Here is a 25,778-nt window from a genome sequence, read left to right on the forward strand (position 1 = left end):
CCAATTTTTGTATTTTAGTAGAGACAGGGTTTCACCATGTTGGCCAAGCTGGTCTTGAGCTCATGACTTCAAGTGATCCACCTGCCTTGGCCTCCCAAAGTGCTGGGATTGCAGGTGTGAGCTACCGCGCCAGGCCTGAAAAGTTGGGTTCTCCACTAAAAGGTAAGATTAATTGTGGAGAGGCAACTTGCAGCCTCGAGTGAGAGTAACAAATCCCCTCCTATCTCCCCTTTCCCACTGTCATGTCCCTTCTCTGAGTATTTTTTTTTTCTGCCTCTCCTGGCCAGCAGTTTGCATAAACTTCAGAATGGCCACTTTGAGCTTCCTCTGGACCTATTTCAGTTCCCTGAAGCTACTCCCTGCAGCTATATTCTTCTGTGTCTTAGTCCCCATTTTCTTTTTTTTTGTTGTTTTTTTTTTTGAGACGGAGTCTTGCTCTGTTGCCCAGGCTGGAGTGCAGTGGCACTATCTTGGCTCACTGCAGCTTCTGCCTCCTGGGTTCAAGCAATTCTCCTGCCTCAGCCTCCCGAGTACCTGGGACTACAGGCATGTGCCACCACACCCAGCTAATTTTTTGTATTTTTAGTAGAGATGGGGTTTCACCGTGTTAGCCAGGATGGTCTCGATCTCCTGACCTCGTGATCTGCCCCCCTCGGCCTCCCAAAGTGCTGGGATTACAGGCGTGAGCCACCGTGCCCGGCTTAGTCCCCATTTTCAAGAAGGGGCTCCTCTTTCCACACCAGGCCACCCAAGTCCTATGGCTGCTGGTCAGTCCGTAGATTCACCGCACTAGAGTCAGGTGTCTATCCTTGGTCCAGTGGCAAGCAGTAGGCCAGGCGGATTGTGCCAAACAGATAGTGATCTATCTGAGGTGGAGGCTTGGACAGGTGTGAAATGACCAACACACCCAGGCAACTCTATTTTCCCACTAACATATTTAGGTGAATCAAGTAGGTGGGCCACAAACAGCTTTACACACTCAGGACTGTCATAACAAAGGACCACAAATGAGGTGGCTTAAAACAACACAAATTTGTTTCTCACGATTCTGGCGATAGAAGTCCAAAATCACAGTGTTAGTAAGGCCATGCTCCTTCCTTCTGAACGGGAAGTCTCATTTTTTTTTTTTTTTTTTTTCCGAGACGGAGTCTCGTTCTCTCACCCAGGCTGGCAAGCTCCGCCTCCCAGGTTCACGCCATTCTCCTGCCTCAGCCTCTCCGAGTAGCTGGGACTACAGGCGCCCGCCACCACGCCCGGCTAATGTTTTGTATTTTTAGTAGAGACGGGGTTTCACCGAGGTCTCGATCTCCTGACCTCGTGATCCGCCCGCCTCGGCCTCCCAAAGTGCTGGGATTACAAGCGTGAGCCACCGCTCCCGGCGGGAAGTCTCTTCTTAGCTTCTGCTAGTTTGCCGAAAATCTTTGGCAATTTTTGCTGCATCCCTCCAATCTCTGCCTTCATCATCACATGGCTTTCTGTGTGTCTGTCTTCACATAAGGACACCAATAGTACTGGATTAGGGGCCCATGCTACTCTAGCAGGATCTCATTTTAACTAATTTCATCTGCAATGACCTTGTTTCTAAATAAGGTCACAGTGTGTGGTACTCAGCGTTAGGACTTCCAAGTATCTTTTTGGGAGGAGACATAATTCAGCCCCTAACATATATCTACATGGGTTATACAGCCTATAGCCTATCTTCCATAAATCAGATACACACCTAAGCATTACGGCGGAATTACTCCTGAATGCTCCTCATTGCAGTACTATTACATGGATGTGCCTACTATGTCTTTACGTATCCATCAATCGCTCTTAGTTACGCTTTCAATAAAGTAGTCTTGGTGTTACTAACCACCCTCCAAAAAAGAAACAAGGTTAAACAAAATCCGTGTTTAAAAGTAATATTTAGGAATAATTATTTCACTTATATATATAAAAACATCCTTTAGTCACAGCTTAAACAAGCTCCACTAATTAGGAACAATTAGTTTGACACAGTAGGCAGAATGTAAAAGCATTAAAAATGTTGCCAACAGCTTCTTAGCCCTTTTTTATATATTTTTTTGAGACAGGGTCTCACTCCAGCGGAGCAGGCTGCAATGTGGCGCAATCCCGGTACACTGTACCCTGGACTCCTGGGTTTAAGCAATCCTCCCACCTCTCCTCCAAGTAGCTGGGACTACGGGCCTGCGCCACCACGCCTGGCTAATTTTTGTATGTTTTAGTAGAGACGTGGTTTCACTATGTTGATCAGGCTGGTCTCAAACTCCCGACCTCGGGTGATCCGCCCACCCTGGCCTCCCAAAGTGCTGGGATTACAGGCGTGAGCCAGCGCGCCCGGCGGTTCTTAGCTCCTTTAGGGTCTCGAGGAGCTTCTGTAAAGGCCAAGGTGGCCGCCATCTTCAGAAGAGGGAGCCTTGGGGAACCAACGTGTGGAAGACAGGAACCCGGGAGCGGAGGCTTTAAAGGGTATGAATGTGGAAACGACTTTTCCAGCCAAATGCCAATCTGTTTCTCTCTCTCTCTTTTTCTGAGGCAGAATCGCGCTGTCACCCAGGCTGGAGTGCAGTGGCGTGATCTCAGCTCACTCCAACCTCCACCTCCCGGGCTCAAGCGATTCTCCTGCCTCAGCCTCCCGAATAGCTGGGATTACAGGTGCACACCACCATGTCCGGCTTTTTTTTTTTTTTTTTTTTAGTAGAAATGGGGTTTCACTATGCTGGCCAGGTTGTTCTTTTCAGAAAATGCTGAACAGATACTTTAATACAGTTTTAGACAGGAGGAAGACTCATCTTGGGACGAAAGGACGTTACATAATAAAAATGTAAAATAGGGCAAGAAAATGTGCAAAAAATTTGTATATCTTACCTCATATAATCCTTGAAACATTATTACGAGGTAGAAAGTTGTATCTGTTGGGCCGGGCGCGGTGGCTCATGCCTGTAATCCCAGATACTGGGGAGGCTGAGGCAGGAGAATCGCTTGAACCCGGGAACCGGAGGTTGCGGTGAGCCGAGATGGCGCCACCGCACTCCAGCCTGGGCAACAAGAGCGAAACTCCTCCTCAAAAAAAAAAAACGAAACAAGAAAACAACAATAAAAAAAACCAAAAAAAGTGTATCTGTTTTTTGGGGTAAGAAAACTAACCCATCCGGCCGGGCGCGGTGGCTCGAGCCATCTCTACAACCCCATATCTACAAAAAATACAAAAATTAACCGGGCATGATGGCGGGTGCCTGTAATCCCAGCTACTCAGGAGGCTGAGGAAGGAGAATCGCTTGAACCCAGGGGGCAGAGGTTGCGGTGAGCCGAGGTGGCGCCATTGCACTCCAGCCTGGGCGACAAGAGCGCGAAACTCTGCCTCGAAAAAAAAAAAAGGGTGTTCTTTGGGGTAAGAAAACTAACCCATCCAGCCGGGCACGGTGGCTCGAGCCATCTCTACAACCCCATCTATACAAAAAATACAAAAATTATCCCGGCATGATGGTGGGGAATGATAGCGGGTGCCTGTAATCCCAGCTACTCGGGAGGCTGAAGCAGGAGAATCGCTTGAACCCAGGAGGCGGAGGTTGCGGTGAGCCGAGATGGCGTCATTGCACACCAGCCTGGGTGACAAGAGTGAAACTCCGCCTCAAAAAAAAAAAAGAAAAGAAAAGAAAGAAAGTTGTATCTAACCAATCCGGTCTGGCGCGGTGGCTCACACCATCTCTACAACCCCATCTACACAAAAAATACAAAAATTAGCCGGGCATGATGGCGGGTGCCTGTAGTCCCAGCTACTTGGGAGGCTGAGGCAGGAGAATCGCTTGAACCCAGGAGGCAGAAGGTGTGGTGAGCCAAGATGGCGCCATTGCACTCCAGCCTGGGCGACAAGAGCGAAACTCTGCCTCAAAAAAAAAAAAAAAACAAAGAAAGTTGTATCTAACCCATCCGGTTGGGCGCGGTGGCTCACGCCATCTCTACAACCCTATCTCTACGAAAAATACAAAAATTAGCCGGGCATGATGGCAGGTGCTTGTAATCCCAGCTATGCGGGAGGCTGAGGCAGGAGAATCACATGAACCCAGGAGGCGGAGGTTGCAGAAAGCCAAGATCGCTCCACTGTACTCCAGCCTGGGGCGGCAGAGTGAGACTCTGTCTAAAATACAAACAAACAAACCAAAAGATACTGATCAGATAAACATATAAGCAAAACTAAGAATGTCCACCATGGTAAGTGCTATCAAGAAGAGAGACCTGTGCTCGCTTCACCAGCACGTATACTAAAAACTGAAACGATACAGAGATTAGCATGGCCCCTGGGCAAGAAGAGACACCCTTTCCCTTCTGAGCCTGCTTAAAAAAAAGAGAAACCCAGGCCGGGCATGGTGGCTCACGCTTGTAATCCCAGCACTTTGGGAGGCCGAGGCGGGCGGATCACGAGGTCAGGAGATCGAGACCACAGTGAAACCCCGTCTCCACTAAAAATACAAAAAAAAAAATTAGCCGGGCGTGATGGCGGGCGCCTGTAGTCCCAGCTACTCGGAGAGGCTGAGGCAGGAGAATGGCATGAACCTGGGAGGCGGAGCTTGCAGTGAGCCGAGACTGTGCCACTGCACTCCAGCCTGGGCGACAGAGCGAGACTCCATCTCAAAAAAAAAAAAAAAAAAAGAGAAACCCATGTGTTCTACAGTGTGTTATGATAGGATGTGGCCTTGGTAAGAAGGTCAGGAAAGCCTCCTCAGACGATGTGAAGCTTGACTTGAGATCAGGAAAATTGGGTGAGTGGAAAAAAAGCCAACACTGCTGAAGCAGGGAGAGCCAGGGTGGCAAGGCAGAGGCCAGGCTATGCTGGCTTTGTAGAACACCGTCAGGAGCTTTGTCCTGATACTGAGAAGATGAAAAGTTATTGGTTTTTATTATTTTTAAAATTATTATTATTTTTTTGAAACAGAGTTTTGCTCGTCACCTAGGCTGAAGTGCAATGGTGTAATCTCTGCTCACTGCAACCTCTGCCTCCTGGGTTCAAGTGATTCTCCTGCCTCAGCCTCCCGAGTAGCTGGGATTACAGGTGCCCGCCACCACACCCGGCTAGTTTTTATGTTCTTAGTAGAGATGGGGTTTCATCATGCTGGCCAGGCTGGTCTCAAACTCCTGACCTCAAGTGATCTGCCCGCCTCGGCCTCCTAAAGTGCTGGGATTACAAGCGTGAGCCACCGTGCCCAGCCAAATTATTGGTTTTTAAGGAGGTGAGGTGGTTGGCATACTATATTCCAGTGATTGTGAGACACATTTTCTCTTACAAAATCGCTGAAATCAAAGTTTAATTAGCATTGTTTTCTTTCTGGGCTATATATAAAATAATGATGTGACTTATATCAGGGGCATTTTAGAGTTGGTGAGATATGGTGATTACATTTGCAATTTTAGAAGTTCATGTTAGATTAATATGGAGAATCGATTTATGATCAGCTACATGGATCAGGCTTAATTTTATAATAAAATGCAGAAATTTACTATTGATGCTGAGTAACACTAATGTTTTCATCTCAAATCTTTTTTATTTTTGAGACAAGGTCTTGATCTGTCACCCAGGCTGGAGTGCAGTGGCACAATCATGACTCACTGTAGCCTCATCCTTCTGGGCTGAAGTAGTCCTTTTGCCTCAGCCTTCCAGGTAGCTGGGACCACAGTTGCATGCCACCACGCTTGGCTCATTTTAAATTTTTTTTGTAGAGACAAGGTCTCACTTTGTTGCCCAGGTTAGTCTCGAACTCCTGGGCTCAAGCAATTCTCCTGCCTCAGCCTCACAAAGTGTTGGGATTACAGGTGTGAGCTACCGTGCCCAGCTTGAAGTTTTCTTATCACAGTAGTTCCTTTGTTCTCATTAACTTCATAATAATACTATTAATCTGAACTTATAAAACAATCTGTCTTTATAAAATGTCCCTTTTAATAGATAAGCATAAATTTACATAGATATTTGTAAACAGATACAGATAAAATCTGTAAAGAATTTTTCTTCATAAAAGTGTTCTATTTTAAAAAGTTTGGAAACTGCTGGTCTAGGTAATAGGGGTTCATTAGCCAAGGATTTTTGCACAGGAGAATAAAATGATTGAAGTTGTAGGATAGAACTGTGACTCTGGCCACAGCAATATAGAAGCATGATGGGGAGAGACAGGAAGGTGCTGTGAGAATGGGAGAGAGAGGATGGGTTAGTTTTTTTTTTGTTTGTTTGTTTGTTTTGAGACGGAGTTTCACTCTTGTTGCCCAGGCTGGAGTGCAATGGCGCGTGACCTCGGTTCACTGCAACCTCCGCCTCCTGGGTTCAAGCATTCTGCCTCAGCCTCCCAAGTAGCTGGGAGTACAAGCGTCCGCCACCACACCCAGCTAATTTTTGTATTTTCAGTAGAGACAGGGTTTTGCCATGTTGCCCAGGCTGATCTTGAACTCCTAACCTCAAATAATCCACCCGCCTTGGCCTCCCAAAGTGCTGGGATTACAGGGGTGGGCCACCGCACCTGGCCTTCTGATCAGTATCTCTATCTCCCACTAGGCTGTAAGCTCCATGAGGGCAGACTACATACTTTTGCTCCCAACCATATCCTCAGTGCTTGGCACAGCACATGGTAGCACTTGATATACAGAAGATACTTGAACATTTGGTAACGGAATGAGTTGAAGTCCATTTTTTTAAAAATGATTCATGCTGCTGATTTTAGGATACCTTTCAATTCCAAGGATCCAAAAGATCCACTAATGTAAGGACAGGAAGACTTCTGTTGAATCATTAACAGAGTTGAATCATTAACAGTATCTACCAAATTCTTATATCCTTATCAAATACCAAATTCAGAAAAAAGCATTGAAAATTACTGTGTGTTAATACTCTCCCTAGCTCGATATTATTATTATTATTTTATTTATTTACTTATTTGAGATGGAGTTTCGCTCTTGTTGCCCAGGCTGGAGTGTGATGGTGTGATCTTGGCTCGCTGCAACCTCCACCTCCCAGGTTCAAGACATTCTCCTGCCTCCACCTCCCAAGTAGCTGGGATTACAGGCATGCACCACCACATCTGGCTAATGTTCGATATTATTATCACACGGTGGTCAGTGCGTTTTTGTGAACTGTCAGCGTTCCAAGATTTTGCGCTGAGCTGGTGCGTCTGAGACTCTTATGATTTTCAGGCTTACTCTCTGCTCCAATTATACCTGCTTTGTATAGGCACAAATCCAGGGGGTTGGTCAGAGCTGAGCTTTCCCAAACAATAAAACATTTGTAAGAAATTCTACCATATTCACAGTGATGACAGATGCTTTCCTCTGTGGCGTGCATCAAAACATGTTCATCCAGATTTTGGAAGCACAAGTTAAGGTGTTAAAATGTGGCATATAACACATTTGAGGGTGCAGGTATTTTCTTTTGGATTATTAGTTTAAAATATTTCTAAAGAGGAGGTTAGAATAAAATGGTTGCAGAAACTCAGCAGCATATTTATTTGTAAAACCAAAGGAAAGGCTGAGCGCAGTGGCTCATGTCTACAATCCCAGCACTTTGAGAGGCTGTGGTCAGGAGTTCAAGACCAGCCTGGCCAACGTGGCGAAACCCTGTCTCTATGAAAAATACGAAAATTAGCCAGGCGTGGTTGCAAGTGCCTGTAATCCCAGCTACTCGGGAGACTGAGGCACGAGAATCATTTGAACTCAGGAGGTAGAGGTTGCAGCAAGCCAAGATCGCGCCATTGCACTCCAGCCTGGGCAACAGAGCTCCGTCTCAAAAATAAAAATAAAAGTAAAAATAAATAAGGAAAATGAAACAGTCATGGAAAGGGTAAAATTTGACTGATTTGGTGCCGGTATTTAACATTTCTTCAGCATTTTCTGCTGTGTACCAGGCAGACTGCTGAGTGGTTTTCCAAACAGCATTCCAGTCACAGTCCCTAAAGATGCTCAGGGAAAAGACTGTTCTGTGGTCATAGGAAAAGCTCCACTCTGCAGTAGTCTCTTGGAGATTCATATGCAAAATAGCATTTTATTTTATTTATTTATTTATTTTTTTGAGACGGGGTCTCACTCTGTCTCCCAGGCTGGAGTGCAGTGGTGCAATCTTGGCTCACTGCAAGCTCCGCCTCCCAGGTTAATGCCATTCTCCTGTCTCAGCCTCCCGAGTAGCTGGGACTACAGGCGCCCACACCATGCCCAGCTAATTTTTTGTATTTTTAGTAGAGATGGGGTTTCACCGTGTTAGCCAGGATGGTCTTGATCTCCTGACCTCGTGATCTACCTGCCTCGGCCTCCCAAAGTGCTGGGATTACAGGCGTGAGCCACTGCACCCGGCTGCAAAATAGGATTTTAAAGGCTCTGAGAAATTTCAGAGAAACGAAGGAAATATAATTTTGTTTTACTTAGAATTTTCCAATCTTTTCTAATCACGAAACTTTTTTTAATGTTGGTGTATTTTTTTTTTTAAAGGGGGGTTGGGCACGGTGACTCACGCCTGTAATCCCAGCACTTTGGGAGGCCAAAGGGGGCAGATCACCTGAGTTCAGGAGTTGGAGACCAGCCTGGCCAACATGGCAAAATCCCGTCTTTACTAAAAATACAACAATTAGCTGGGCATGGTGGTGCGTGCCTATAATCCCAGCTACTAGGGAGGCTGAGGCAGGAGAATTGTTTGAACCTGGGAAGTGTGGGTTGCAGTGAGCTGAGATAGTGCTATTGCACTCCAGCCTGGGCGACAGAGCAAGACTCCATCTCAAAAAAAATAACAACATAGAGGGGGACTCAGTATTTTGCACAGGCTGTACTCAACTCTTGAGCTCAAGCTTTCTGCCTCAGCCTTCTCAATAGCTGGGACTATAGGCTCGCACCCCTGCACCCGGTTCATGATGCCTCTCTTTGAGAAATACTGGCCTGGAGTGCTTTTTACATACATCTGGTTCTCACTATATTTGTGAAGTAGCCACAACTTAACTTCACAGAAGAACGGAATGGAACATCAGGCAGGTTACGCCAGGTCACACAGCTACTAATACACAATCTTTGTGTGTGTGTGTGTGTGTGTGTGTGTGTGTGTGAGTTTTGCTCTTTTGTTCAGGCTGAAGTGGTGTGATGTCGGCTCACTGCAACCTCTGCCCCACCACCTGGGTTCAAGTGATTCTCCTACCTCAGTCTCCCGAGTAGCTAGAATTATAGGAATCTACCGCCACGCCCGGCTAATTTTTGTATTTTTAGTAGACGTTTCACCACGTTGGCTAGGCTGCTTTCGAACTCCTGACCTCAGGTGATCCACCCGCCTCATCCTCCCAAATGGATTACAGGTGTGAGCCACCGCGCCCAGCCTCTAATACACAATCTTCGATGCAAACTCAATTTTTTTTTTTTTTCTTGAGACGGAATCTTGCTGTCGCCCACCCAGGCTGTAGTGCAATGGCGCAATCGCAGCTCACTGCAACCTCCGACTCTTGGTTTCAAGTGATTCTTCTACCTCAGCCTCCTGAGTAGCTGGGATTACAGGCGTGCGCCACCACGCCCGGCTAATTTTTAATTTTTAGTAGAGATGGGGTTTCACCATGTTGGTCAGGCTGGTCTTGAACTCCAGACCTCGTGATCCACCCGGCTCGGCCTCCCAAAGTGCTGGGATTACAGGCGTAAACCACTGCGCCCGGCTATGCAAACTCAATTTGTCTAAAAGAAAAGGAAAAAAAAAAAAAAACTCCAGTGCTTTTTCCAGTATAAAACACCACTTTCTTTTCTTTCTTTTTTTTTTTTTTGAGACAGAGTCTTGCTGTATTGCCCAGGCTGGAGTGCAGTGGTGCGATCTCGGCTCACTGCAACCTCCGTCTCTCAAGCGATTCTCTTGCTTCAGCCTCCTGAGTGGCCGGGATTATAGGTGCACCACCATGCCTAGCTAATTTTTTTTTTTGAGACAAAGTTTCACTCTTGTTGCCTAGGCTGGAGTGCAATGGCATGACCTTGGCTCATTGCAATCTCCAACTCCCGGGTTCAAGCGATTCTCCTGCCTCAGGCTTCTGAGTAGCTGGGATTACAGGCACCCACCACCACGCCAGGCTAATTTTGTACTTTTAGTAGAGACGGGGTTTCTCCATGTTGGTCAGGCTGGTCTCGAACTCCTGACCTCGTGATCCGCCCACCTCATCCTCCTAAAGTGCTGGGATTACAGGTGTGACCACCGTGCCCAGCCTAAAACACTACTTTCTTAGCTGGGCATAGTGGAACGGGCCTGTAGTCTCTGCTATTTTCAGGGGGCTAAAGTGGGTGGATCGCTTGAGCATGGGGAGGCTGCAGTGAGCTATGATTGCACCACTGCACTCCAGCTTAGGTGACAGATCAAGACCCTGTCTAAAAAAGAAAAATTATATACACATATACAAGCAAAAAACAAAAACAAAAAACACTACTTTCATGTGAAACAGCATTTTATTTTATTTTTTTGAGACCGAAGCCTCACTCTGTTGCCCAGGCCAGAGTGCAATGGCATGATCTTGGCTCACTGCAACTTCCACCTCCCAGGTTCAAGCGATTCTCCTGCCTCAGCCTCCAGAGTAGCTGGGATTACAGGCATGCGCTACCACACCCAGCTCATTTTTGTATTTTTAGTAGAGACGGGGTTTCACCATGCTGGCCAGGCTGGTCTCGAACCCCTGATCTCTTGATCCGCCTGCCTTGGCCTCCTAAAATGCTGGGATTACAGGTGTGAGCCAACATGCCGGTAGTGAAACATCACTTTAGAGCTGGGATAAAGCTTAGTGATCTCTCAGACTAGTAACCTTATTATGCTGATGAGGCAAATAGGGCTCAGACAAATTAAGTGCCTTGCCCCAGGTCAAGAGCTTGCAGACTGCAGGAGGAATGAAAGGATCTGTGACTCAGTGACTTCCAATTAAGTGCTCTACTGCCCCATATAATTATGAAGCAAATCTGTGTCAATGTAGGGTGAGACCAAATTAACTGCCCAGATTGAGCAGGCACTCACAGGTACCAAGTGAACAATTTACCTGGGAAAAGGTGATACCGGAATTATGTCCAGTTGTCATGTGATTTTGAAATGAGGATTTAGGAGCCACTTGACTAGACTAACTAAACAGTGAATACTGTTATTTTTAAGAGTTTAATCACCTTACTTGGATCATGCCATCCTCTCCTCAGAAAAGTGCCATATGGCACTTAAAAAAATTAAAAGAAATTAAAAATTTCTGACTAAAAGGGATTTCACAACTTAAATTGGGCGCATCCTGGAGTGTCATAAGACACGATTGGGAATCATTTTTCTGAAGTGTGTCAGACATGAGGAACAGAAGAATAATGCAGTTTATTATTATAAACACCTGGCCTAACCTGTAGGGCAGGGAAGGGAATGTTTGCTGCACTTGCTGCCATCAGGAGGAGCAGTGAGGGGGTAAATGACAGCAGGAGGGAAAACCATAGCACACCTTGAGGAGGGCTCCAGCACAGCTGAGCTGGGCTGAGGTTCTCAGGTGCAGTGGCGAAGGGGTAAAGCATCTCTCTTTTTTGTTTTGAGACGCGTTATCACTGTCGCCCAGGCTGGAGTGCAGTGGCGCAATCGTGGTTCACTGCAACTGTTGCCTCCCAAGTTGAAGCGATTCTCCTGCCTCAGCCTCCCAGGTAGCTGGGATTACAGGCGCCCACCACCACAACCAGATAATTTTTGTATTTTTAGTAGAGACGGGGTTTCACCATGTTGGCCAGGCTGGTCTCGACCTCCTGACCTCAGGTGATCTGCCCGTCTTGACCTCTCAAAGTGCTGGGATTACAGGCATGAGTCACCGTGCCCAGCCTAAAGCATCTTTCTTAAGGGAAGAGGGAAGAATAAGGGACTTTGAAAGAAAAACAAAGACAGCTGAAAAGTGGAGTGTAAATCAACACAAACAACAGAGATGAGGAAAGTAATTTTTTTTCTTTTTTTTTTTTTTTTTTCTTTTTTTGAGACGGAGTCTCGCTCTGTCACTCAGGCTGGAGTGCAGTGGCGCAATCTCGGCTCACTGCAAGCTCCGCCTCCCGAGTTCACGCCATTCTCCTGCCTCAGCCTCTCCGAGTAGCTGGGACTACAGGCGCCCGCCACCACGCCTGGCTAATTTTTTGTATTTTTAGTAGAGACGGGGTTTCACCGTGGTCTTGATCTCCTGACCTCGGGATCCACCCGCCTCGGCCTCCCAAAGTGCTGGGATTACAAGCGTGAGCCACCGCGCCCGGCCAGTAATTTTTTTTCTTTAAGATACAGGGTCTCATTCTGTTCAGTGGAGTGCACTGGCACGATCATGGCTCACTGCAGCCTCAAACACTTAGGTTCAAGTGATCCTCCCGCCTCAGCCTCCTGAACAGCTGGGACTACAGGCTCATGTCACCACGCCCAGCTAATTATTTATTTTTAAAAACAGAGAAGGGGTCTTGCTATGTTGGCCAGGTTGGTCTTGAATTCCTGGCCTCGAGTGATCTTTCTGCCTAGGTCTCCCAACGTGCTAGGATTACCTGTGTGAGCCACCACGCCTGGACAATTTTTAGATTTTTTTGTAGAGATCGGATCTCGCTATGATGACCAGGCTGTGGAAATAAATAAGCACAAGTATGATACTGACTTTTGGAATTTAAAAGGAGCAGCAGTAGTTCTTTCTGTGTGGAAACATTTTGGCGGTGGACGGTGGTCGGTGGGCAGAATGGGCATGATAGCTTAGAAGTCTGCAAAAAACATTCTTTTTTTTTTTTTTGAGACAAAGTCTCACTCTGTTGCACAAGCTGGAGGGCAGTGGCATGATCTCTGCTCACTGCAACCTCCACCTCCCGGGTCCAAGCAATTCTCCTGCCTCAGCCTCCCGAGTAGCTGGGACTACAGGTGCGCGCCACCATTCCCAGCTAATTTTTTTGTATTTTTAGTAGAATGTTGGCCAGGCTGGTCTTGAACTCCTGACCTCGTGATCCACCTGCTTCATCCTCTCAAAGTGCTGGGATTACAGGCATGAGCCACCGCGCCTGGCTGTGTCTTTCTTTTTCTTTTTTTTTTGAAACAGAGTCTTGCTCTGTTGCCCAGGCTGGAGTGCAGTGGCCTGATCTCAGCTCATTGCAAGCTTCGCCTCCCAGGTTCAAGCCATTCTCCTGCCTCAGCCTCCCAAGTAGCTGGGACTATAGGTGCCCGCCCCCATGCCTGGCTAATTTTTCTATTTTTTTTTTTTTTAGTAGAGACAGGGTTTCACCATGTTGGCCAGGATGGTCTTGATCTCCTGACCTTGTGATCTGCCTGCCTCAGGCTCCCAAAGTTCTGGGATTACAGGCGTGAGCTACCATACCTGGCTCCTGTAGTTTCTCAAAAGTAATTATTACTTATATTAAAAAGAAAGAGGCCAGGTGCGGTGGCTCACGCCTGTAATCCCAGCACTTTGGGAGGTCGAGGCGAGCGGATTACTTGAGGCCAGGAGTTCGAGACCAGTCTGGCAAACATGGTGAAACCCCATCTCTACTAAAAACACAAAAATTAGCTGGGTGGGGTGGTACATGCTTTTAGTCCCAGCTACTTGGGAGGCAGTGAGCCAAGATCATGCCACTGCACTCCAGCCTGGGTGACAGAGCAAGACTCTGTCTCAGAAAAGAAAAAAAAAAAAAGAAAAGAAAAAAAGCTCAGAAGTTTCTAGACACTAAATTCTCCTTAAGGATGGGTACAGAAATTCATGCTTGTAATCCCAGCACTTTGGGACACAGAGGCGCAAGGATTGCTTGAGCCCAGGAGTTTGAGGCTGCAGTGAGCTGACTGTACCACCGCATAGCAGCCTGGGGGACGGAATGAGATTCTGCCTCTAAAACAAAAATGCCAAAAATCCTCCTTAAAATTTTGCAAGGAAAATTGCAAAATTAATCATTAATCAATCTGCACTCTAAAACTGTAGAATTAGAATTATCCTCCCTCCACAAAAACAGCAGGAGTTTGGGACACAGCCGTCAAAGCTATTCAATATTCAATATTCAACCTCAATATTCAATGAAGGAGGTGGGTGAAAGGTGGTGCTGGCCAAATAGGGGGAATACAGGCAGGACACCACCTCAAAGTAACAGTTATCCATTTACACTTTCATTTTAAATCTTTATTGCTTTTCTCTGATTATAAAAATAAATGCTCATGGTAGAAAATTCAGATCTTCCAGAAATATGAATGCAGAGAGTAAAAATCTGTAACTCTAAGAGTGCAACATTCCAGCTTTTTAAGAATTATTTAAAACCTCACTAACATTTATTTAAAACACTTTTTTAAAAAAGTAGGATATGCTATGTTTAATCCAGCAACTTGCTTTTCTTGCTAAAGATTTTATTTGGTCTACTGAGTAAACAGAGATCCACCGCATTGTTTTTGAAAAGTTGGATAGTATTCTATGGCATGAATGAATCACAGTTTAACCACATTTCCTCTCATGGAAAAATGTTTTTACAATTATTGACTTTGGTGAATAATCTTGCTCACATATCCTTGTGCACATGTGATAGCATTTTTAGATATCCAAATCCTAGAAATGGATTTGCTGGGTCAAAGGATGTGTGCATTAACATTTTTATTAGACTGCATTTACATTTTAAATCTTCAAAATTGGTCTGCAGTTTGAAATGGCACTAGCTCAATTTTTTGTTGTCTCTCGCCCAGCCGTCACCAAGTCTAGTTTTAATTCTTTTGTCAGAAGTCATTGAGATGACAGCTTCCTGTCACAGGCTGGCATGCAACCTCAGGTGTTTTCAGTCTGTTAGTGCTACAACTCTAATGCACTTCAAAAATAATTGCCATTTTTTTTAGGGGGCTGAGTTTTCATTTTTTTTTTTTCAAATAACACTAGCTTCATATATCTTTTTGGAGCTTTGGATAGGATTTAGTAAAAGAGATAAAACAAGACTAATCTATCGCCCAATTCTTCCTTCTTTCATCTGCTGGAGTTAACTATAACATATTGGTGCTCTTCGGACAACCACCTGGGTTATTGGCTGCAAGAGGCCGTATCTGCCAGTTCCCATCTACTTAGCATACCATTACTCTCTTTCTAACACTTTTCCAGTACTTGTCACATTAAACCTAAGTTAACTGTTCTGGCCACCTAAGCAACACTTCCATTTTGAGAGGACAAAGAAGACAACATTTCAAGAGTACAATACTGGTAACAGTACCCTCCTGGACCACTTAGTATAAAGTGATTTTTCGCTTCTTCTAGACTCATAGATTTTAAAACACCTGCACTCGTTAACTTGCCAATTGGTCATGATCTTCCTTTGGAGTTAGAAAAAATACAACATATAAAAGATTAGTCATTAAAGTGTTTTTACAAATCAAATACTAGCTACATTCTCCCCACTATAAATAAGAATATATATGTGATAAAAGTAGGAACTAAATAATATTCAAGATTCTTTCTAGCCCTGGCCAGGTTTGGTGTCTCACCCCTGTAATCTCAGAACTTTGGGAGGCGGAGGCGGGCAGATCACTTGAGGCCAGGAGTTCAAGATCAGCCTGGCCAACATGGTGAAACCTCATCTCTACTAAAAATACAAAAATTAGCTGGGCATGGTGGCGGGTGCCTGTAATCCCAGGTATTCAGGAGGCTGAAGCAGGAGAATCACTTCGACCCAGAAGGCGGAGGTTGCAGTGAGCCGAGATCGCCCCACTGCACTCCAGCCTGGGTGACAGAGTGAGACTCTTGTTGCAAAAACAAAAAAAAAAAACAAAGATCCTTTCCACCCCTAACACTTTATTAATCTACTAGTTTTCAAAGAATTAGAATCCAATATAAGAAAATATATGTAAACTACTAGAACTAGAGTAAGAATAACAGTATTTATTTATTTTTTTTTGAGATGGAGTCTCACTCTGTTGCCCAGTGGTGAGATCTCGGCTCACTGCAACCTTTGTCTCCTGGGTTCAAGTGATTCTCCTGCCTCAGCCTACCCAGTGGCTGGGATTACAGGCTCATGCTACCATGCCCAGCTAATTTTTGTATTTTTAGTAGAGACAGGGTTTTACCATGTTGGCCAGGCTGGTGTGGAATTCCTGACCTCAAGTGATCCACCCCTCAGGCTACCAAAGTGCTGGAATTACAGGTGTGAGCCACCACACCTGGCCAAGTAAATCTTATTTATTTATTTATTTTAAAGACTGAGTCTTGCTTTTTTGCCCAGGCCGGAAAGCAGTGGTGTGATCTTGGCTCACTGCAACCTTTGCTTCCAGGGTTCAAGCGATTCTCCTGCCTCAGCCTCCCGAGTAGCTGGGACTACAGGTGTGCATCACCATGCCCAGCTAATTTTTTGTATTTTTAGTAGAGACAGGGTTTTGCCATGTTGGCCAGGCTGGTCTTGAGCTCGTGACCTCAAGTGATCCGCCTGCCCCAGCCTCCCAAAGTGCTGAGATTACAGGCATGAGCTGCGCTCAGCCCCACCCCCCCTTTATTTTTTTAAGAGAAGGGGTCTTGCTATGTTGCCCAGGCTGGTCTGAAACTCCTTAGCTCAAGCAATCCTCCCTCAAGCAATCCTCCCACCTGAGCCTCCCAAAATTCTGGGTTTATAGGTTTGAGCCACTGTGCCCAACCTTTGAGTGAATCTTTGATTTAGAAAGCAGTGCACTATTTTTTCTAAAGCTGGAGATCATCATTATAAAGATCAGCTTTGAGAAACTAAACTGACCCCAAGCTATAATCCGAAAGTTATTTATTTGAATAAAACCCCCCCCAAAACCCAAAACAACATGGTATCAAGCAGTAAAAGTGCCTGTATAAGCATACAATATATTTCAAATGTTACTATATAAACAAAGGAAATATTTATGTATAACATTTATATTCTGGACTATGTCAGTGGTGGTATGACACTAATGACAGAAATATCTGCCCTCAAATCCATGTCAAATGTGCAGTTATTTGGATTTAAGGACAACGAAAAAGATGCAGTGAAAAAGAGACTAAAAAACAGAATCAGCATGAAAGAAGGATTCATCTAAATCTGAGGCATAATTTGGATAATATACAACATTAAAAAAATAAAGACAGGAGAAAGGGGAGGAAATGTACAAGAAATAATTTTAGAAAATCATTCCAGAAAAAAATCTATCTTATAAAACACATTTTAATGCTAGTCTTTTAGTACTTATTTATGTCAGGCCACCTCTTACTGGATGTTTGGTTTCCTGTGCTGAGACTCAGAAAAATTGTCTTGTGGTTAAAAAATAGCATATTCTCAAGGCAGTTGACTGAAAAGTATATTTTTTTGGCATGCCATTTTTTACAACAAATTTTACTTTAAAAAGAGGGTGAATTAATTAGCTTGGAGATTAACTCTCACTGGTAGAAGTGTAGTGGATTTATTCAGCATGCTTAAAAAAGAAAATGGATCAGAATTTAGGATTTTATGTATATGTAACTGACAGAACCTGAGATAAAGGAGAGTTTTTCACTTGCAAAAAAAGTAAATAAATAAAAAATAAAAATAAAGAAAAAGAAAAATTAAGAACATTGAAGGGATGGTGGGAAAGATTTCTTAAAAAAGAGTAGTTAGCGCCGGGCGCGGTGGCTCACGCCTGTAATCCCAGGAGATCGAGACTATCCTGGCTAACATGGTGAAACCCCATCTCAACTAAAAATACAAAAAATTAGCCGGGCGTGGTGGCAGGCGCCTGTAGTCCCAGCTACTCGGGAGGCTGAGGTAGGAGAATGGTGTGAAACCCAGGAGGCGGAGCTTGCAGTGAGCCGAGATTGAGCCACTGCACTCCAGCCTGGGCGACAGTGCGAGACTCTGTCTCAAAGAAAAAAAAAAAAAGAATAGTTAAAGGCATGCGCCTAAGTTAGACTTGAGGGCAAAGTCTGAAGAACACCAACAACAGAATTATTCTTTAGGAAGCCGAATGCCAGGAGCACTCCTAAGGATGATTTACTAAAACAAAAAGGCAACAAGATATTCAGCCTGGTGAGGCTTACAAATGAGAGAAATGAAGCATACTTGTAAAATACCAGACCCTCAAGGGAAAGAAAATGCTAAAGAAGACAAATTTTTAAAGGCTGTAAAAATTAAAACATTCTAACTTACTTGAGGTAGATAAAAATAGAAAATCATGTAAGATTAGAACAGATCATATTTTTGACCACTCATGTTAGGAGGTGAAGAAATGTTAGGATCATAAATCTTAAAGCCAGCCAGGCGTGGTGGCTCAAATCTATAATCTCAGCACTTTGGGAGGCCGAGGCAGCTGGATCACCTGAGGTCAGGAGTTGGAGACCAGTCTGGCCAACATGGCGAAACCCCGTCTCTACTAAAAATACAAAAATTAGCTGGGCGTGGTGGCGCACGCCTGTAATCCCAGCTACTCCAGGGGCTGAGGCAGGAGAATCGCTTGAATCCAGGAGATGCGGAGGTTGCAGTGAGCTGAGATCGCGCCACTGCACTCCAGCCTAGGCAACAGAGGGAGACTCCCTCTCGATAAACAAACAATCTTAAAGCCAATGGAAAAATCAATAATCCTTTTAAAAAATGTACAAGGCCGGGCGCGGTGGCTCACGCCTGTAATTCCAGCACTTTGGGAGGCGGAGGCAGGAGGATCACGAGGTCAAGAGATCGAGACCATCCTGGCCAACACGGTGAAACGAGGTCGCAGTGAGCCAAGATCGCGCCACTGCACTCCAGCCGGGCGACAGAGCGAGACTCCGTCTCAAAAAAAAAAAAAAACTAACTAAAAAAAGTATAAAAAAGGATGCCTTTCAGTATTTCATAAATCACTAAATGTGCAAAAACCCCTAAAAACAGTTTAATTAAAAACTTGAGGCTGACTCTGGGCCCACTGCCTATGAATTAGCCTCGCTCCGCAAGGAGCAGTACTGTTTTTTAAAAAAATTTTTTTTGGACAGGCTGATATTACATTTGTAATATTTCTAAATCTTAATTAAAAATTATATATTAACATTTATATTTTAAAAAATGCTTTTAAAAATATAAAAAAATTAACTCACCTATTTTAAGGGCTCCTGGAAAAACTGAGGGAATGATCAATATGCACACCAAAACAAATATATACAAACTTCTAAATTTCATTTTATAGGAATAGTATCTGTTGAAAGGGCAGGGTGCATGAATAACTCAGTGACAGGCTGCTCAGCCAGGATTAGAAACGTCTTCCCAATGGAGGCCCCGCTCAAGTTGAGAATTTCATGGACACAGGAAATCATCCAAAAGCCCACCTTCAATAACCAAAGTAGGCATAAAAATAGGCCGACGGTTACTTTGGAGATAATATAATCCTCGGTCTTATTGTTGTGGAGCAGATGTCATTATGGGTGGGGCTGAAGGGCAGAGCAGCTGAAACATTTTTATACCACCACCCGCACACTTTCAATGGGATAGAAGGGACTCCAAAAGGTAAGAGCTCCCAATCGTCAGTTGCTACTAGAAATAACTAAGTTTTGATGTGGCCGTGGCACGCGTAAAGGCCACAAAGAGATTTATAAAATTCTCCATGATTAATTCCTATCCTGGAAAAGAGGCAATCTCCTTTTCCCCTCCCTAGCCAGCTCCTCCTTGGGACACTTGGCTGAGTCTTTCTTTCCCTCCTCACGCTGAGGTGAGGCCGCACGCAAGCCGGAGACGCCCGTTTTCCTCTTCGCGCGGAGAAAACTCTAGGGGTAAGAATGCAGGGTGGCGGGAAAGGAGCGCGCGGCACCGGGGGGAGGCAGAGAAGGCTTGCCAGGGACTAGCCGGGCTCGGGGAGAGCAGGGACACGCGGGCCACCACACCGAGGAGGCCGAGGTGACGAGGAAATCTCCCGGCGCGGAGCCGGGACTGGGCGCTTCCGGCGGGCTGCGGTTGCTCTCGGCCTAGCACGGCCTGCGTCCCGGGCCCCAACCGGGCCAGGTAGGGAGTTAGGAGAGAGGGTAAACCGCGTTTCGCACTTGCCTGAGACCGGGTGACCGGTAACTGGTAATAGTCTTTGCTCGGCGGCGGGCCTTGTCCTACAATTTCAAACAGCGTCTCCGGCAGCCACGACGCCATCTTTGGACGCCACCGCCGTCGCTAAGACAACCAGGAAGGGGCGGGGCTTGGTTGGGGTCAAGGGGCCAAAACCCTAGTTTAAATTGAACCACGCTTATGAGCTGGCAGAAGGATTTCTAACTTGGGGCGATCGTCTCCTCTTCTAAAGGTCTCAGGGAACCCTGATCCGTGAAATTTCCAGCTCTAGGTCCCGGGTGACCCGAAGGGGAATTAGTTCCTGCTACCACGGAGGGGAGGGGGTGACCCCGGCGGAGGGATACCAAGCAGCTCTCCACAGTCCCCTTCCTGGTCCCTCGAAGGGATCGGGCGGAGATCGGAGGCTGCTGAGAGAGTCGAGCCGGACGGCGGGGGAGGGAGGGGCGATGTGATGGGCCGCCAGTAGGCAGCGGGGCCGGTCCCGCGGACGAGCCCGTCACCGCAGCCCGAGGGCAAAGTAGTTCCCCGAGGGTGTCTGAGCGGGCGGGCGGGGAGGGAGGCGGTACGGGCGGAGGCGCACGCCGGGCGCGGTGCTGCGGCTCAGCTGATAATTGAAGGAACCCGGAGCCGCCGCCGCCGCTGCCGCTGGGGGGGGTGGGGGGAGCTAGTGGAAGTTACTGCCGCGCCACCGAGTCCGGACCGGAGACTTTGGGGCCTAACTAGGTAATTGGGGCGCAACTCCGGGCGGCGGGGGCAAGCCTTGGGGGAGGGGGCCAGCTGAGGGGTTGGGGGGGCGGGGGGAGGAGCTGGAACAGAAAGTCCCAGGAAGCCCGGTTGTGTCATCGCCGCGATTCGGCCCCCGCTTGGCCTGCTCCTGGCGCCGGCGGCGGCGGGGCCGCGGAAGGACTGGGCCGGGGGTGGAGGGGAGAGACGCTCGAGGGCGGCCGCGGCCGGAGGGACCGGGGCCCGGCGGGAGGCAGGGGTCGCTGGGTCCCTCCTCCGGCTCCCCGCAATGAGGAGGGCCCTTCACAGAACCGGGGTAAGGCTTGCGGGTGTTGGGGAGCTCGGCGGGGGCCGGAAGTGGGCTTTGGAGCTTGGAGGGTGTCTGGGAAGAGAGAAAGTGGGGGGCCGGAAGTGCAGGTGGGGGGTGTGAAGACGGCAAGGGTTCCCCGGAAATGGGACGAGGGGCCCGGAAATCGGGAAAGGGGAGGCTCCGGGGCCATGGACGGCCCGGAAATGGAAACTGGGGAGCAGCTCGAGTGACAACAGTTGTGGGAAGCGAGGGTCAGAGGAGGGAGAGGCCGGAGTGACTTTAGACCGCAGTAAGGGGTTTCCTGCCCAGGGGGACGGCGAGAGACGGTTGAGGGAGGGCGAGCCCGGAGACGGGGTCTGCGCGGGGCAGTTTTTTAAGCCGTGGGAAGTTGAGGCTGAGGATGATGAGGAGGAGGGCATGCAGGGAGGCCTAAAGAAGCCGAGAAACTTGACTGAGAGGAATAGAGTATCCTTTTAAATAGATCAGAATGGAAATTGGTGGTAGGTGGGTTTAACTAGACTTGGGGGAGGGAGGTGGGCCAATTGTCACCCCAATCGTATTAGCATTCAGAGCGAGTCAGGCGATTAATTTATTTATATGTGGATTACATAAAACCTATTACAACGTTTGTCCGTCAGTTGAGCCCCTCTCCTTCCTTCTCTATAGTGAGTGGGTTTCTAGTACAGGAAGAAGTTAGAGGGGAGTTCGAATAACGAAGGCAGTAAAACCTCAAATCCTGTCTTCCTCGGCGTCTCTCCCTTCCTCAGAATAAGAAATCCTTCATTTCTTAGACGGAAAAATGCGGAAAAACATAAAAACACATGTAAATCGGTGGGAAATCACACGTTTGAACTGCTGGTGGGGGACAGGAGGGAATTGGTTACCTTACGTGGTGAGGAGAGAACGGAAGGGGCAGCTTCCAAACCCTTAAGACAGATGTTTGTTTTTTTGATAATGCTGTTTTACTTTGTCTGGGGGAGGTTTAGCCTAAGCATGGAGTCTGGTGGTGGGTATAGTTTAATTGCTTCTTTAGTTAATTGAGGGAGGGAATGTGTCTGTGTATAAAGGTTGGGCCGGTGGGGGGTGGCGGGGCGGGTACGGTTAATAGCGCAGTGAATCCGTTCTAAGTGGACGTCTAACTGCTCTCCTGCTGTCTCCCTTCCTAGTCGCGGTCCTCTATCTTGCCTGGGCTGCCAGATCACCCGATCTCCAGGCTTTACTCCGTTTTGTAGGCCCTTTACTGATGTGTTTAACTTTCTATTCCTCTCGAGAGTCTCATTAGATATTTTTGGCATTTCATTTTTTAAAGACCTATCAAGTTGAGGCTCAGAGTCTCCTCTTCAAAAACAAAACAAAAAATACGGGGTAGAAAGTTGAAAGAGCTATTGAGTGGGGTAAAACGACGCTCAGAACAAAGGTCCTAGTTGTGTTAGAAAAAAAGGCAAGAGGCCTGTATATGAGGCCTGTGTGTGTCGCATTAACACCCCGGGGGGGTTGAGGAATGGAATTAGCAGAGGTTTAGAGACAATAAATTGTAGAGGATTTTATTGAGGCTGATTTTCATATTTACCGCATGCGAAGTGATCAATATTAAGTGCAAGTTTTAAAGTATACAAAATTTCTAATTCTTTCTTTTGACACTTCCTGCTGTGTGTTCAGCCCCAGAAATATTGAACTGCTGTGACTATCTTTGTGAGATTGAGGGAATTTTTATTTCATTTATTTTAAGCTTAAGAGTATATAATATGATTGGGGTTTTTGGGCTTTGTACATGTCTGCCTTTCTATGAATGTGCCAATGTCCATAAGAATTGGAAAACTGATTATCATTGTTTCCATTTAGTCCCCAGTTTTTCAGGAGTGTGAGCAGTTTTTAAGTCTGTTCAGCTGACATTTATACTACTTAGTCTGTGTCTATGAACAGGCGTTTTTTTTTTTTTTTTTTTTTTTTTTCATTTACTTTCAGAAAGTTTGAGAACAGTTTTGGCAGTTAGGTTCCAGAAGGTGCTAAACTAAAGTAGTTACATTTAAAAAACGAATGGGATGCTAGGTAGATCACGGTAAAATCAGTACTTTCACCTGGCAAAATAAATTTGTAGTAATGTATGATTCTATGTGTGATTCCTTTCCCATTGTAACTTTTTTTTTTGAGACAGAGTCTTGCTCTGTCGCCCAGGCTGGAGTACAGTGGTGCAGTCTAGGCTCACTGCAACCCTTGCCTCCTGGTTCAAGCGATTCTCCTGCCTCAGCCTCTTGAGTAGCTGGGATTACAGGCACGCGCCACCACGCCCGGCTAATTTTTGCATTTTTAGTAGAGACAGAGTTTCACTATGTTGGCGAGGCTGGTCTCGAACTCCCGACCTCAGGTGTTGCCCGCCTTGGTCACCCAAAGTGCTGGGATTACAGGGGATAGCCACCACACCGGCCCCAGTGTAACTTTTAAGATTATTGTATTTATGTTATCTAGACAAGGTTTTAATATCCTGCTTTATTTTAAGGTTGTCATCTTAGCAAAGAAAACATCACTGGCTTGGAAATTCACACACTACCAGTTAGTAGCTTTGTGACCTTGAGCTAGTCACTTAACCTATCTGGTCTTCATTTATTTTATCTGTAAGATGGGAGTAGGTAATCTCTATTTTACCTCACTGGGTGGTTGTGAGACCCAACAGATGTAATGACTGAAAAAAAACAACATGCTAAATAAGTTAATTTTAGAAAATTACATTAGCTGTTTTGAGGTCATTTTTAAAAGATACAGCTTCTCATTAGTGGTGGTGGTCCATGGGGCAGGGGAGAATTAATGTAAAGTAGGTTGAAGGTACAAAGTTATAGAACTTTATAATTTGAAATTGCTGCTTAATTGGTAGTAGAATTTGCGTCTCATTTTTGTCTTTTTAAAGTTACCTTCTTTTTTTGGTATCAGCATGCCAGATACTTGTTTGCCATACATTCTACCGAAAAAACTTGTTATCTGTTTAAAGAAACTTCAAATTCGTTTACGTTTTTTATTGACAAAGTACCTGTTCTGGTTTGTGATTCTAATGAAATTGACTTAATGTAAAAGATTACAATTAGGGAATAATGCTTCTGAATCTTGGTCACTGTTTTCTTTACAGAACCTAGGGAACTTCCCCCCTTTTAAGTGGATGGGTAGGGATCTTTTTGAGCAAATGGGATACCAGTTGCTCCTTTATTTTTTTGTTTGCTATTTGATGGATTCAAGTCAAAACAGCAACCTACTTGGTTTTTTTATCTTCACTGAAATCGTTCTTTGCAATTGCCTGTTTGACATGGACTTTTCCCTCATTTAAATCAAGCAGGCACCCACTATGTACAGAAAAACATAGAAGATAAAGGATGTAAAGAACAACTTACAACTCATCCCTTCAGATCACTTCCTCAAACAAGTTTCTACCTGTGATCTTTGTATTTCTGATTAACTGTACTTGCTTCGTTTCTGCATTACAGTATTGCATTCGTTGACATGTGTTGCTTTTGTTTCCCTGATTGGACTGTAGGCTTCCTGAGGGCAAGGATGATTTCATGTTAATGTGGTATGTGTGAAGGTATACTAATAAACCTGATTGGTCTGGGTGAGGTGGCATTGGAGATGGGGAGGTGGGAGGATCGCTTGAGGCGAGGAGTTGTAACCCAGGCAACATAGTGAGACTGTCTCCACAAAAAAGAAAAAAAATTAGCTGGGCATGGTGGTATGCATCAGTAGTTCTAGGCAACTTTGGAGGCTGAAGCGGAAGGATTGCTTGAACCCAGAGATTGGAAGTTAATAGTTATGATCATGCCACTGCACTCCAATCTGCTTGGAAGGGTTCTTTGACCCCAGCAGATTCTTCAGAATGCTTTCTCTTGGTTGGTTCAGTGATCATGGCCTCTTCACATCTCCCCTGACTAATGTGCCATTAGAGTGCCTGGATGGATATCAACTGTCACTGCCATGTTTTAGTGTTAAGCCAGTGAATTATTCGGTGCCACTTTTTTCATAGGCCAAGCTTTAGTTAATAAGGCCAAGCCTGAGGGGAGTCCAGGCCAGATAGGGTGGAAGAATAAAAATCTGGTGGATATTACAGAAAAGTATAATTTTTAGATTGTTGTATACAATCTTAGTGCTTGGTAATTTTTTTTTTTTTTGAGACAGAGTCTTGCTGTGTCGCCCAGGCTGGAGTGCAGTGGTGCAATCTCGGCTCACTGCAGGCTCCACCTCCCGGGTTCATGCCATTCTCTTGCCTCAGCCTCCCCAGTAGCTGAGACTACAGGTGCCCGCCACCACGCCCAGCTAATTTTTTTGTATTTTTAGTAGACAGGGTTTCACCGTATTAGCCAGGATGGTCTTGATCTCCTGACCTCTTGATCCACCTGCCTTGGACTCCCAAAGTGCTGGGATTACAGGCGTGAGCCACCACGCCAGGCCAGTGCTTGGTAATTCTTAACGTGTAGTTTAATGTAAGCTTTACTTGTGTATTTTCTTTTGGTACTTGTGTATCATTTCAAAAGCTGTGTTACAGACTTGAAGACATAACCTCAAAGCAGTTGTTCTCTACCTCTCTGCTGGGTTTCTCTGTGCATAATGGATGCTTGCTGTTATTTGTAATAAATAGATAAGTATACTGATGCTAGACCTGTCCCTTGATTTTTCTTTTTTTTTTTTTCTAAGTAAAATTTAACTCCACTAATGTCTTGGGTTTTTAAAAAAATGTAGTTCTTTAATATCCTAACTTACTGATAGTTTTAGGTTATTGGCAAAAAGAGGTTTCCTAGACTGAAATAAGTCTGTTCAGTCATTTTTCTCTGAGGCC

The 25,778-nt window shown here is 45.7% G+C and overlaps 2 protein-coding genes across 29 annotated transcripts in view; one reads left to right on the forward strand and one right to left on the reverse strand.

Annotated features, from left to right (window-relative positions):
* FBXO36 (F-box protein 36) overlaps positions 1–20,028 on the reverse strand; it is a 93,924-nt gene extending 73,896 nt beyond the window's left edge. The window contains 1 exon segment of the mRNA XM_032754074.2: positions 19,921–20,028. Coding sequence (XP_032609965.1) covers positions 19,921–20,016 — 96 coding nt within the window. The 5' untranslated portion in view covers positions 20,017–20,028.
* The window catches only part of TRIP12 (thyroid hormone receptor interactor 12), a 166,102-nt gene continuing 142,709 nt past the window's right edge, over positions 2,386–25,778 (forward strand). For 10 of the 28 annotated variants that reach the window (XM_032754001.2, XM_032754027.2, XM_032754037.2 and 7 more), the window contains exon 1: positions 20,524–20,655. The gene's annotated coding sequence lies outside the window, so the exon portion shown is untranslated. Of the gene's footprint in view, positions 2,473–19,733; positions 19,879–20,110; positions 20,165–20,523; positions 20,656–20,745; positions 21,255–21,325; positions 21,466–25,778 lie in introns of those variants that run through there. The other 18 variants (XM_032754004.2, XM_032754024.2, XM_032754035.2 and 15 more) reach the window with 10 other exon arrangements.

The sequence above is a fragment of the Hylobates moloch genome, unplaced genomic scaffold (genome assembly GCF_009828535.3).
Source record: "Hylobates moloch isolate HMO894 unplaced genomic scaffold, HMol_V3 SCAFFOLD_1, whole genome shotgun sequence".
Lineage (NCBI taxonomy): Eukaryota > Metazoa > Chordata > Mammalia > Primates > Hylobatidae > Hylobates > Hylobates moloch.